The 15,420-nt window shown below is 37.8% G+C and overlaps 1 protein-coding gene and 1 long non-coding RNA gene across 2 annotated transcripts; both read right to left on the reverse strand.

The window, feature by feature from the left end:
• Positions 1-543: 543 nt before the first annotated feature.
• LOC131892097 (uncharacterized) lies at positions 544-6,471 on the reverse strand. Its single transcript, XM_059241841.1, has 4 exons — positions 6,292-6,471; positions 4,527-4,732; positions 1,806-1,991; positions 544-1,693 (listed from the first exon to the last, which is right to left on the reverse strand). Exons 1-4 carry the CDS (start codon positions 6,435-6,437, stop codon positions 966-968), a joined length of 1,266 nt encoding a protein of 421 aa, XP_059097824.1. The 5' UTR covers positions 6,438-6,471; the 3' UTR covers positions 544-965.
• A 6,463-nt stretch (positions 6,472-12,934) lies between these two features.
• LOC131892098 (uncharacterized) lies at positions 12,935-13,835 on the reverse strand. The gene is made up of 2 exons (XR_009374522.1): positions 13,638-13,835; positions 12,935-13,560 (listed from the first exon to the last, which is right to left on the reverse strand). It is a non-coding gene; the product is annotated as an uncharacterized LOC131892098 (long non-coding RNA).
• Positions 13,836-15,420: the final 1,585 nt, after the last annotated feature.

Genomic DNA, 15,420 nt, shown 5'->3' on the forward strand with positions numbered 1-15,420 from the left:
GAGGACTGCACCTAAATCTTTCATGGATGAGACCTGCTCAATATCTTTACCTCCATTATCTACGAGTGGAGTATTTAAATTAAAAATTTTAAATTTTAAATTTTGAGCTGAATTTCATCCCGTTCAGGGCAGTGTCATATTACTCTCACTTACCCAAGAGTAGATTCGATCTAAGTCCCTTGCAAGGCTACTGGAATCTTGACCATTTCTACCAGAAACTAACTTTGTATCCTCAGCATAAGAAGAGAGACTGGAAGTAATACTAAGCTTTTGAAGCGGGGCAATGAATGTTATAAAAAGGAGGGGCCCTAAGATGGAACCCTGGGGAACACCTGACTTGACATCATGTATGTCACTAAGGGATCCCTCGACCTTATCAATTTGCTTCCTATCCTAAATGAAGCTTCTTGTCCAATTAAAAACCTTGCCTTGGATCCCATTCTCATGAAGTTTATTCAACCAAAGGCCATGATCTACTTTATCAAAGGCCTTGGCAAAACAAGACAGACAACATCTACTGACTCGTGCCTTCTCACTCCCTCTATGACTTGCTCTAAATGCTCAATCAGTTGAGTAACCATGCTAAAATGTGTCGGAACCCGTGATGGCTAGGAGGAAGGACTTGATTGACAAACCCTTGAAAAACCTTGCAAAACCCCAAATCTCCCAAACACAAGGGCGAAAGCCAAAAATGCGAGTGTCACAGTTTGAACAAGAAAAGGTATGTAGAAAATATTTCTCTTACGAGTTAATGATTAGCCCCAATAAGTGAAGCAATCGAGGAATTTTCACGGAAATGGTTTGAAACAAATGTTGTTTAATAAAAATCTACTTTGCTTGTGCCAAGTGACCGCCATAGTGTAATAGTCCAATTGTGTCGGTTTGTTTGAATTCATGAATTCAAGCTATTGCTCTTGGTTTTAAGATACCATTTGGCATCAAGCAGTTGTAGGTAGATTCACAAATCACGCCATCACATATTCCATGACTTCCAGGGCATAGGTAGCTTTTCCACTCAAAGAAACATTCATTTCATGAATCATCCAAGGATTGCTCAAATTCAACACGTTTTTGGTAAGAATTTTCATTGTCTCTTTAAAGCCGTTAGATCCGCCAGCAATTGCTTCATAATCTGGAACAGCGATCACCTTGTCCACAACCCGATAGATCTGACCCTCCATAATCGAGAGGTCTGTGGGCAGATCAAAAGCCTCCAAGCGTCTCCAAGTCAAATCAAATTCGGCCATAAACCACGCTTTTCTCTCAAATAGATTATATGATCCGCAATAGTAACCAACCGCAAAGATTCCTTTCCCTAAGCCTGGTAATGAGAAAACTGTTGATGCTTGGGAACTCCAAGTAAATGGTAGGTCTTCCAGCCTTTCCCACACCGTTGACTTGGCAACCAACTTGTAAGTCTCTTTTAATGGTCTAGTATCCCCATAACCACCACTGACAATCACAGTTGTTTCATTCAGGGCTTGGATGATTGAAGATCTCATTGGTTTTGGAAGCGTCACGCCAGGCTTCCAAGTCTTTGAATTGAGATCATAGGTCTCCACGGAGTCTAAATTTTGAGCGGCGTTCACTCCGTCCCAACCCGCGACTAGCATTGGAGCACCGTCAAATAGAACCAGACCTCCTTGGAGATGAGAATAATTCGGACTTGGAAAATCGACCCATGCATTATTGGCTGAAAGTAAAGATAGTGCAAAATGGAACTGTTATTGACACTTCAGTTATTTGGGAATACTCGTGAGTGAGAAAATCTCCCAACTAACCTTGGACAAATATAATGCGCTTACCTGTGTTCCAATGGTGACAAACCATAGGGTGACCCACACAAGCCAAAATGCCATTGTCAAACATCAAGGTTAAGCCCTTAAATGCCCCACGAAAAATTGGGACGGATATTGTGCGGGATGGTAAACTCATTGACAAATCAGTCAAGGAATAGGCTTCGGTTGAATTTAGAAACCCCACGAACAGATCTATAAAAATCGAGCGATCAGTTTGTCAAACCATTAAATCCTTATTTAGGCTATTTTGATCACGTGCAAATGATTTTTCGTTTGGGGTTGGTAATTTGCTTGCCTCAATAAGGTACAACATGACTTTAATTGATTTACGTTTCCAACCTTGGCTTCCATTCACATATTATAACCCACTTCGAGTTACAATGCAGTGTGTCTTTGCAAATACTGATTTTGCTAGAATGACTCCTAATCCTAAAATGAGGCTGATACAATAACCCACGGACTTCTAGAGATGTGGCGTGTGACCGAAAGCAAAAATTACTTATCTCCTCAACGATTAACTTTATTCCAAATAAACAATTCAAAGGACCAAGATCTTGTTGAATACATGAACTTGGCCAAGGTTGAGTCTAAAACTATGGTTATGGAATTCAGGAGATATGTCCAAAATTATTTATTAAACACTACATAGAATTCGTGTTTCTGGCCTGCGCTTGTTCAGCTACGTCAACTTTTGGCAACATGACTTGGAAACGAACCACTTTGCAAGTAAATAACATAAAAATGACCTGCCTCTAATCAAAAAGATCAACATTCCTTATTTTATTGTTGTGATTCAAACAATGGCTCAGAGTTGTTATGACCAAGAGCAAGCCGATTTGGCGGGAAGCTCGTTCACAATCCATATTTTTAGAAGTTCATGAAAAAGCCAACACTAGAGAGACATCCAATCCCTATTTTGGTGACTTTTCAGAGACTGTTGGTGTTGAAATAAAGATAAGGTTATTTCTAAAGGGAACGGGTTACATTCAAATTTTTTGGTTAACTTTTTTTGTATTGGAACCTGAGGGCCCTAGCCAAAGGGTTACATAAGAAGTTGGCCTGTGGATATGTGCGTATTGACATGTCAAACTTTAGAATTTCGCAATGACTTAAAATCTGTCTCACGGAACCTTGCTCCGTCGATTTATTTCTCGTACTTGTTCTGGGTTTTGGGTCCTACAGGGGTCGTACATTCGCCCACACATTTTAGATATTTCGTGAGGCGTTAGTCATCATACTGCGAAATTCTTGAGTTGGACAAGTCAATAATGGTTCTTTATTTGTGCCTTGTCATCGGATTTGTCCATTTACATTTTATCAATAAAATGTTGTTGTGATCGTATCTTCTTCAAATGAAGATATCAAAAGTATTTACTTCTTGAGTTACCTACCGATTAAGTACTTTTTGGCCCATTTTGAGTGACCCTAGCTGATATATTCGTGGCTTATCTTCTTCACGGATTATCCGGTTGACGACTTCAAAGAACCAATTAAATTCGCCGGCGACCGAAATTCTCAACTCAGATTGTTTGAAGCATAAGGCAAAGTGGTCAAGCAGTCATGAAGATGAGCCACGAAAATATCTGCTCCTGTCACGCCACCATTCATGCCACAAATACCTACAAAAGCTACCTAAGAAGGACAAACACAGTATCAATGTCACAATTCAATGTTGGCTCCTAGATTTTGGCTTATTATTCCGGCTCTCAAAGCAATGAAATAGTATGTAGCGAAAAAGTACCATTTAATATGGAATAAAAGGGCTAAAACTGAAGAAATTAACAGACAAAGCAAAACAGGTTCTTTTTCTCTTTATAAAACAATCATAAGTAAAATGATGACAAAACAAACCATCCTATGTTATGGTAAAATAATGAATGATTTTGATACAGAAAATAGTAAACAACGGATTCTAATTAAAGCGCCTATCATGTTGCCCCATAGAGGACTAAACAATGCCGGTGGAAATTGCTCCTTCCGTTAAGTATTTCGACCATGTTGATGAAAATTACAATTTGAGCCCCATCATAACGATATAAACGTACTGTTCTTGCATGCTTCAAATAACTGGTTTGCCAATTGGGGCGCCATCAAGTGATGATTTTTTTATGATCACGATTTGCAACCACACAATTGCGGAACATTGAGAATATTAAAAGGCGTGTTGAGTTTTCCGAACGAGATCGGTTTTAGAGACTAGGCTAACCGACTAACTTAAATGTAGTTAGGTTATTTTCTTAGTTTGTTTTGAAACACAAATATTAGCTAATGTCTCACTTCTGGAGATAAGGCAACAATCACACAAGCAACAACTCTTTAAAGTGAATAATGTTTTAGCTAAGGAGGCCCTTGACCGAAAACTTTGTGTATTATTTCTAGTCAACTGATAAATCATGTAGTACGTTTGAACAACCAAATTGGTGTAATTACTTGAGCTTTGAATGATCATCTAATTACGTAGGTCACCAGTAGCAAAATTTCCTAAAGACATCCCTTAATAAAAATGGGAAATATATCAGTCGACCACAATAACAACCATGAAGAAACGATGAAAACTCACGTCGTAGATCCTTTTGTTACCTCGATTACAACAAAAATTGTTCAACCCTGAAAGTTACTTTTCTACCATTGCTCAGGGTGCCTAGGATACTCATCAGGGTGTACGTACAATAGCGCTGAATGGAGCAACGAAGTAACAGAGATGAGAGCGGGAAGAACCTATCTTACCCGAATCAATGGATCGAATGTTGTGATTTCCCAAGAGAATGTTTTCCATATCATTGTTCGTAGCGAATTGCTCATAGCATAAGATCCGTGAAGTGTTATTAACCAAATGGCAAGAATCTCCTGTTTCATCAGTAAGTATTCCATCACAATCTTGTGCTTTGGCTAGGCATGCCGACGAACATTGGTGCAGTGCACTTGATTTGAATCTGTATGTATGCGAGCACAATCATGAAAAAAGTTTTGATCCATAAAAGGGTCCATTATTAGTCCATCTTAAATCAAACCAACTTTATTTTAACCATTTCGAACTATTTTACGGTACACACATTTTTTCACAATTTTATCAAAATAAAATAAAAGAGACATTTGCCACAGTTTTGTACTGTTAAAAAATATGGAGCATCCCCAAAGAGTTCTTGAATGCGTTTTCTATTGCAAAGAACATATCATCTCTGAATAAGTCATCGAAATGACTGATTATCAGGCACCCTAATATTACTCACGGCCAGACTTCATGAACAGGTTGAGAAGGCAAGACAGCTAACTTTCGGGAGAAAAGCTTTGCCAACCAGGGCTAGCTGCACGGCATTATTCGTGAAATTCCGTCCTAATAGGACGTGAATGTCAGAGTGTGACAACCTCCATCCGCGGCCCACCGGTTGCCCCAATTTCACGATATGCCTCATCCATGATCTCTTTAAGTATTAGGTGCGGCACTAATGAGAGCATAACACATTTCACTGGCAGCATTCATGCTACCAGCAAAATTGATAACAATATCCGTCTACCATTCAAGATACCAAAATGCCTCTGGCAAGTTGTTTCTTAATAAATTTCAACTGGTTAATGATTAATGACCACACACCGTTAAAGTACCTTCTGCACAGAATGACCTTCGTCATTGAGATGACTCAGGTAAGAGAAATATTTATTTCATATGAATTTATAGGAATATGAAAAAATAACTAGAAATGAAGGTGCTCATTATTTGTTTCTGTAATCTTCCGTGGGTTTGAAATTTAACATTAGTAAGCAGCGGGTCATCTATAGCTGCAAGCCCCTTACAATTGAGTCAGTTACAAATCCATAGTTGGATCCATTTTTGCTGAAATTATTTAAAGTTCAACAAGTGTAATTGAAAGTCATTTCTCCTCCAAGCCACATATTTCTACAAAGTTACAAAGTTTTGAGTCGGAAGCATCATCGAGGTCTCAAATGATTGTTTTCGTTTATTTCAAGATTTAAACCTCGAGGGTATGTCAGTTGCTACATCAAAGTTGGTGGCGTGTTCGAACTGTTCCCATTACAAAACTTTGCTGCTTGTTACTTGATAGTGATTCAGTAACAACGATTGAAGACTTTGAGGAGTACAAAGGACAATTTTAATCCTCCATAATCTGTACTTTAACATTAGTTGAAGATAATTTTTTTTTATTGTCTTGTTTGGTCCGATTGACTCGTAAAGGATAGCTTTTGTACAATTTCTTGAAATGTCGGACTATAAAAACAAGTTGTTTTAATTGGACTCCAAAATGAAGTTCAATACCTAATTGTTCGAAAAGAAAAGCACAGCTTTATACAAAAGTTCAGATACATTTTCAGCCAAAAGGGCTCTAATATCCAGACATATGGGTTGGTTCTTACAACCAAAGTAAAAGAAGGTAAAAAAATGGTTTCAATTCAAATGTTGCTTATATCAGGAATGATCGATCCTACAGCTGAAGTTCTTTCAACGCAATTTCATTGTACCCCTATGCTCGCTCACCCATTCCAGTTCTTTGTTTCCACTATTTCCCAAGAACACCGGTAATGTTTGAATATGGATTGGAATAAAGATTGTTCAAGAGCAGATAAGCCTTGAAATTCCGTCAACACCCAAAAAAGCGACCAAGTCATAAAGAGCCGCTTCATGATCAATGTTTTAGCTCATGCCAAATACTGTTCATTTCAATTAAACCATAACCGCACGCGCCAGGAGAATTTCTGACTCTGAATAGAATCTTAACATATCAATCAAACCCATAAGCGCGATACTCTCGTTATTCATTAATGAGACAAGATCTTCGTGCGATAGAAAGAACTTTGATTTTTCCCATTGCAAGGTGCTCGTATGCTAGAAAAATAAATGTGACAAATAATATTTCAAATCCTGACCAAAAAGTGGCAATTTTTCATTAATTGACAATGTGACTGTTGATCGGTTAGAAGTTGTTTCACATACAATTTTGAGCTGATCTACCGTATTTGGAGACAAGGTGACTAGGTTTCGTTGTTTGCTGGTACTTTTGTCAGTGATGCAAGTTTGGGGCTTCAAACACGTTTTTGAGAAGCTTCCCATTGCTATATGAGGAAAGGTCAGCTTCGCTAAAACTAGTTTGAAACGCCAATTTTGCATCACTGGCATTGGCAGGCAAGTTTGTTTGCTGGTACCAGCGCTTACTTAAATGTCCGAATAGAGAACCTGATCATGAGATAGTTCTCAGTGGCATAGCTCAGTATCCACCACATACTTTGTCTTACGATGTGAAAGGTGGAAAACAAGGAGCGCAAGAAAAGAGGCGGAGAAAAGTTGATTCAAGAATGGAACAACTTTGTAGTAAAACAACAATTGAAACAATGAAGCGAGAGAGAAAACATAACCCTTAAAGGCTTTGTTACCTCATTTGACTCCTTACAGGAACGGGAAGCCTCCAGGCCATATCTTGCCAAAAAGAAAATAATGCCAAGACATTTGAGGGTACTTTTGAAATCAAGACATCCTGGCGCACAATTTCATTGTAGGTGACGAATTCTGTGGCTGTTGGTAAAAAATTAAGTTTAAAATTTGAATTGATGTTTTTGAAAGTTTCATTTAGCAAAGCCATGCTCAAATCTTAAAACTTAGCAACAGCACATCGAATTCTCCATTGAACGATGCAGATTTTGAATTTATCTGTGTTATAAAGGTGCCTAAAAACCATGATTTGATAGGACACTTTAAAAAAGGAAGTGACTGACCTCTTGGCTTTTCATCCAACCAGCCATTTTGCTTAGTGCAGAAACTACTTGCATGTATGCTTTCGTCGTGATGCAGTTTTCAAATAGATCCTTTTAATAACGTCCCTTATTAAAAACACTTCTCGATACCTCTCCAAGCCTTCTGGTTGACGTGTTCCTTGACGTGTTGCAGCACTTGCTAATACCTTGGGATGAACTGAATGATCTGATGGAGCAAAACAGATCAACGAATGTCTTACCGTTATTAAGTTTTTGTTCGCGGTCACCTTGAACAAAAGGCTTGCAGTAAAAATGTCGAATACTCATTTAAGTGAGTCAAAGATTAGAAATAGCCTCCTTTGTCCTATTTAGCCTTTTCATGAGTTTGCAAAGGTACCAACAAGATAATGAAATAAACATAAGAAGCTCCTGGTGCTTTTGGCAACACTGAACTTATTTAAATATGGATTGAATATTTGCAAACAAGCAAATGTCCTCAAATTTCAATCAAATAAGCAAGCCAACAAGGAAAAGGTCAATTTGAGCACATCAGTAAGCGGGTAGCAGCTAGCGCGTCTTTTATTAGTACAAGCGAGTTCATTGCTAACCAGAGCTCCAGTGTATTGGCCAAAGCAAACTTATTTATTGTGAACTAGAGCTTTCTTTTGTTTGCTGCAGTTCTGCAGTGCGGTAGGAATCCAAGATTAGCTTGAATAGTCCTGGAGGTCGATGTTGGATCACACCAAAGAGACCTTTAACCAGAAATGGGACATCGCAGAGCTAGTTCAATGCTACTTTTTGTCAAGCTTTTTGACAGATGCATTAATCGAAAAGAGAGAGAAGAGTTTTGTCACTTTAGGGTAAAAAATTCCCTTTAATTTTATTCACAACGATCCAATGTTAAAGCTTTAGATTCTTTCCCACGTACGTAAGTCAGAAATTTTCGATAAATTCGTTATAGTCAGATTGCTCAAAATTTGATGTTAAAGCAAAGACGTATTACTTGATCACTTCAACTTGGAAAATCCATTTGTGTTTCCTTAATTCCATTTCTCATTTACGTGTCATTTATGAGGTTGTTTGCTAAACTATTTGCCATTTGAGTTACCCTTGTTCCTATCATTCTTACGAAGCTTTCATAAATGTCTCAAATTTGGTTTGATTGCCTTTTGCCCTTTCTGCTTGCTCCAGAAGTAGCCGTGAGGCAACACAATTGAACAAATACTATTTCGAGCGGTTTCATCAACCTTGAGATCCCAGGATTTTCTAGCTAATTTGGCTTTTGTAAAGACACATTTGTCCATTTTTGAGAAATAAATAATGGACAAAAAGCTATCTCCAGACAAAAATATAAAAAAAAACGAAATATAAAGAGTTCTTTTTTTTTTTCTTTTTTTTGCGGACTTCCTTACCGCCACCAGGATTGGAATCCCAGCAGTTCAAGACGAGAAGATTATTTTTTTATACTTTACTTTTATTTATATATATTATTTGATCGACCAACGAATTAGAATTGGCTGATCTGGCTAATCCTTGAATATAAGGTTGATCCGGAATTTTAGTCAAAAACTTGTCCAAAGTCTGACTTAAATCTTGCTACTGGATCAACCCCTACATAAACCCTACGAATATTTGAGGGCAGCAAATTGAACAATGAAGGAGCCCGAGAAAGAAGAGAGTTGGACTTCATTGTTTTAACTAGCCTGGATTCTCCAGGGCTTGAAGGTGCTCTCAAAACGCACGTTAAGCCTCTACGGTCACTACAATTGACCCTAAATTGCAAGTTTTGTCAAAAAAATTAGAAGAAATTCTTGCAAGCTTGCTCCATCCGGTTTAAAGAGTTTCTTCCCCCAAATCATAAAATCTTGTAGTCTAATCAGACAATGTTTTAATTGCACCAGTTATCAACGGTAGCTACTAGAAAAAAGTCTGTAAGTCCACTTTGTGATCATCTTTGATCAAGACCTTCAAGAAGCTATTGCTCGCTACATATTTGTCGTTGACGTTGTAGACCATCTTCAGGGTGCAGTCAAAGATGTCGGAAATGTCATTGAAGGGCAGTGTAAAATATTTGTTTCTGCATTCCTTCAGGCTTTCATCCTGCAATTTAGTAAGTTGCTCATTTGAAATTAAACCTAAGACAATTTGGGCAATTAAATGCCAAAATGATATTTAATAAATAAATAATGCAACTCTTGGTCATGTTATGGTGTAAAAATATAGAGGAAACAATAAAAAATAACAATAATGATAAAGTTAAGACGCCAATTGTTCTTGGCCCGACATCCCTTCGAAGTATTGGCGGTCACGCACCTTTGTCCGGCTCCCGGTCAAATACCATCAACGACAGGAGCTCACAAAAGATCTGTTCTACTGCAATGACCAAGCTTTTCATCATTTACCTCTACCCACCTATCTGCAATACCCCTCTTCACTTTTTTCAAGTGCACTGAACGTAATTCAGATACATTTTAAACTGGTGTAATTGTTACGACCCAAAAAACAAAAGAACTTTTCGTTGATCTCATGATAGTTGGGGAAACTTAAGGTTCAACAGAGCCTCCATCCAACTAGCATATTATAAGCAATGGAAGTCAGGGTTGAAAATTGTGCTGGCTCTTAACTACTCTGAGGGTGTTCTTGGTTTTAAATCTTGTTGTATTTGCTAATTTATTGTTCACATATTCTCAATCAAATTCCGTTGGACTGAACAACTGATTCAGTGCAGCGAGGAAATTCTTTTTTTGCTTGAGCATGATGCATCAAATTTCCCAAGAATCCACATTTCCAACCCTCAACAATCATTACCCCATCTAGGGTCCCAATCATGACTCCTCAAAGCATTAAAATGAAGTACATTTTGAACAACTATGCCAAAAGTAAATGCCAATTTTTTCAAACAGATGACACAAAGTCTTCAAATTTTACGCATAAGGACTGCTTGAAGCCAAAAACACAATTGCTTTAGTGAAATATGGTCTTGATGGGGAAAAACCGAAAGATATTGGCCATCTCAAATTTCAGTAAAAGCAATTGTATCGAGTAACGCCATTACATCTGTTTTGAGAAATGGTTGTGTAACGAATTACTACTTTTGACCAAAGTAATTGTAACTGTAATTCGTTCCATTTATTGAGGAACGACTAATGTCCTGACTATTTTATCATTCTTGACCACTTCATTCTTTTATCCTTGAATCAATTTTTGTGTATGATATTTATACATATAGTTTTATACATTTTACAACCTGACATGACCAAGAGTCGCCACAAACAAAACAAAACAAAAGTATTTGGAGTGTCCCAACCCTGTATTTCATTTTCCACATGACAAGTTATTCATGGACTGTCCAATTACTCGACACATGATGGAATCGATCATTTGTAATGTGCATAATACGATCAAATCTTGAATAGTGGCACGCACTTTCGTAAAGAATATTCAGATTCCAAAACGCTTGATTGATTTCGGGCTAAATGGGCGGTGTCAAAATCTCAAGCCATAAGAGTATGATAAATTACGAGAGCAGATTTATTTCTTTTGCTACGTAATACACTACACAATGACATACAAACAACGTATATATCTTGCTGTAAGTGAGGGCATAATCCAATATACAGTACGGTTTTACGAGTGACAAATCATAAATGATGAGAGGGGCCTAAACTCAAATGAAAGTTATTAATGGCCTTCGCTTTGAATGCAGATTTTTGAGGGACTAATGAATGTTTTGTGTTCCCCTTCGCCAATAAATCAGATGTCATTTTAATACAAGCACACCTTGAAACAGCCCACCGAAACTAATAGAAGCAAGTAATTTAGCAATGAAAGGCAGCATATGTTTTGTTATATTTCTACTCAATGAACAAGCATATCGTTGCAATTGATATCAGAATTGTCTAAAATTAAAAGAAATCCTGATCACTTCATTGGAAATTCACTCTAAAGATTTGAGATTGATGTGTGGTTACATAATTCATTTTTACCTGAAATTATTAATTTCGACGAAGTTGACGCTTAATTTTTGTTGCTGTTCTGGACTTTTACGAATGTCATGGCCATTTCTCCCCTTTGTTTTTTGCTTGACCCAGGAATAAAAATGAAAACAAAAGCATTAACAGATATTTCAAGTTAATTTTGGATAGTCTTGATTTGAAAAGAGATGCATGGATTTTTAACCACCAATGCCAAATTCTTTGTATCTACGTATTTTTCCTGAAATGATGTGATATCTAATGTGGAAAGGTTCAATAGATTTGTTTCAAGGTTTCAATTATAACAAACTTCTAGAAAAATGGACTGCGAACAAGTTTACCATAAAATCAGCCTGCTCTTGGTCATAGTAACTCTGAGCCACTTTTGGAATTAAAGCAAAAAAATAAGAAACGTAGATCTCCTTGAGTAAAGGTGGGTCATTTCTGCATTGTTTGCGTGTAAAGTGGATCGTTTCAAAGTAAAATTGTCAAAAGCTCATGTACCTGACCAAGAGCAGGCCGAAACTTCTGTAATGTTGTGATGTTTACTACATGACTTTGGACTTATCTCCTGAGCTACCTAAGCATAGTTTTGGGCTCAAACTTGGAGAATTTTATCTATTCAGCAAGATCTTGTGGTAGTTTGAGTTGCTCATTTGGAAAAAAGGTGAACGGTTTAGGGGATAAGAAATGTTTGCTTCCATTCGCAGTCCGCATTTCTAGAAGTCCGTGGCTATACTTGTATTATGCAAGGACTTTTTGTGGACTTCTTTACCCCAACTGGTAAAACAATCTCCAACATATCCACAAGAAAGATTTTTCATTCTTTCCAGACCTCACATTCATATACTTCATACACCAACGAGCCAGAGGTGATGGGCGTGAATAACCTTTGAACATAAGACTGACCTGTAATTTAGGTCCAAAACTTGCCAAAGGCTAACTTCAAGCGTGATTCAAGATCAGATACGTTTTGGCTCCTACATACAACTGATTTCTCCGCTCGTTAAGACGTCATCTCCTTTTCAGGCTTCAATTTCCCACTTGATCAGCCTTAATGATCGTTCTTGATCTTTTATGAGTGCCCTGAGTCCAAAATTTGGCCGAATTAGGCAAAAACCTAGGTTTTAGCTTTTGAACTTCTTTTACTAGGTCTAGTGCTTGCTCAAAATAATTTATGGCTCATTGTCATCCGTCAGCATTTCTTAGAGTTAGCAAACAAGTTTGGAAGCACTCCGAGTTACGACATTACCATGAATGGCTTTTAAAAAGTCAATAGCGAATGTTTGCAATCCACATTACCAATAACCCGAACAATCATACTTTGATGAAGTTCAAACCCGTGTTCACTATAAAATCTATATATTTCCTTACACAAACTGTCATTCACACGTTCAAGAACCATCTACAAACCCCATGATCAAGTCCTTCATCTTTCCGATCGTTTTGGCCTTCTCGGGCATGGCCTTATTATCCATGGCTTTGCCTGCTGAACCACAGGATCCTTTACCCGACGACGTTCAACAATACGTCCTGACCGAGGTCAAACTGGTTGAAGGCGTTGAGCCTAATGAGGATGTGGACGAGGACGAAGAGGACGCATACAATGGGGTTCAAGACAGGTACGCGCTTATCCACAAACTGTTCTTGTAGATAACAAGACTCATTTTATATTCTTTTCGGGGTTTGTCATTTTCAGGATCTTGCCCAGGGTTTGGTGCCGATTGAAGTGCGCTCCCATTTGCATTGCTCAGCCCAATGCTACTTGTGTGTGCACCAAGACCTTCCTCGGGATCTTTCCCCTCTTCACCATCAACCTTCCCTGTTGCTAGATGATGCTAGACCTGTTTTATTTCTTTCGCATCAGAACTTCATGGGAAATCATGAAAAATAGACAAGAAATCTATTATCATACTGCAGCAATCATTTCAATTAGTTTTAGATATCTGGTATTTGAATCTTACGTGCTTTCATCCGTTGTATGCCCTCAAACAGGTAGGTGTACTACCGTGAGGTGATTACTACCCTCGTTTTGACTTAAATGATGCCACCATGATGGTATGACCCTTCTGACCAGCCCTACTCTAAAACACGCAAACTTTTGAGTGATGGTTGACCATATCCATGAAAATCTAGAAAAACGGACTGCAAACAAGCTTACCACAAAATGTGCCTGCTCGTGGTGATGGCAGCTATGAGGCACTGTTGGACTTAGATCGATGAATAAGACACGTAGATCTACTCAATTAAATGCTTCACATATCACACATTTGCAAAGTGGTTTGTTTCAAAGATACATTGTCAACACAAGGAATGTAATCTCCACTACTATTAAAATGAAAGGTCGTAATGCGTCTATTTCTTACCTTTCGATCTTTATATGATATTTGATCTACCAACGGATTTGAGTTGGCAGACCGAGCTAGTCCTTGAATTACTGATGTAAAACAAGCTGATCAGCTCGCAAGCATCGATCTCGATGCTTTATATTTGGTTCTGGCTCCAAAAGCCTCAATCATGATTGATTCCAGTGCAGCTGATTTCAGGATTGCCAAGTTTACCTCGAAATTAGAATTACTTCAATTACAAATCTAGAGTAGCAGACCCTGTAACTTCATTGTTTAACAACAAGATTAATGTGCATAAAATTAAAGAGTTTGATTGATTTGCAAAGATCGTCATGATTTTGGAACTGTCAAAAGGCCTGGTATTTTTTATTGGCATTCGTGTCCACGATAGGCAAGACTCTTCAAGCAAAAAATTCTAGGGAAGGTTTGCTTATTTGAGGCAGACGGGTCCAGCTTTGAGACATATGTTTCGAAAACGTTAGTTATGCACCCAAAAAGAAACTCTCCTGCTGACAAAAAAGTAGCAGTTATTCCTCATCTTGCTTTTGTAGCAAATGCGGTTTGCCTAATTTGTTACCTAAGTTCATCCTCTAAAATTCGTCTCATTTGGTGGACATTATTCACCTCGTTTTCATTTGGGTTGATATTTAATGGCAATTATAATAGTGAATCATCACTTTGGAAGGTTTATCATTCAATAACAATATGAATAATGTTCGAATTGATTATCGTTTCAATGCTCAAGATAATAATCTATTTTTATGGTCTTTTTAACTGCCCTAGACGACGACACAATTTCATTACTTCTATCACATCTGGCAAAACTTGTTCGCCTGTCTGATACCAACCAGACAACTTTGTCCTGTTCTTTGCGGTTTCGTTTCATCGGCTGTCTTTTTCTGCTTGAGAAGACTGTGTTCAATTCGTCCAATTTTCTGTCTGACACGATAATCTCAGAAGCTGATTCCACGGAGTGATTTTCCCACTTTTCTCGATTATCTGCCACAAAAAATCTTTCCTTCCCTCTTTTGTTGAAGTTGTATACAATTACTCAAACTGAAAAAATAGAACACATGTACATCTTAAAAGACTAGTTTGAAGCATTTTTTATGATAGCGACCATTTGTATGTTATAGAAGGAGTACCTCCCAAATGAAAGCATTTAGTAACAATTGAAGAGAACACATTAGGGCTTGCTGCTTTACCTACGTCAGGCTCTGAGTTGCAGTTATTATGCAGTGTTTTGCCTTTTGTGCCAATCTCACGTTGGAACGTTGATTCCTTGAAGTGTAGGAACAAAAGGACGCAAGGAAACCTCTTGTTCAGTACGACTTAGCCATGCATATTCCGAGAATTCCAAATATGAATCATTAAATTCCAGTACTACTAAGGACACTTAAAGAAAAATTGAGCGAGATCCCTCTCAGCCCCACTCACTACTCAATTAACCACACATTTAGTCACTGTGAATTATCAACTTATTTATTCATTCATGTTTATACAATACCCAGGATTAATTGATTAATCCTTTATGAGAAATAAAGACATCTCTATTTTGTATTTTCTCTCTTTATTTTTTGGCAAGTAAAGTTTTTC

Source organism: Tigriopus californicus, chromosome 12 (assembly GCF_007210705.1).
Source record: "Tigriopus californicus strain San Diego chromosome 12, Tcal_SD_v2.1, whole genome shotgun sequence".
In the NCBI taxonomy this organism is placed as follows: Eukaryota; Metazoa; Arthropoda; class Copepoda; order Harpacticoida; family Harpacticidae; genus Tigriopus; species Tigriopus californicus.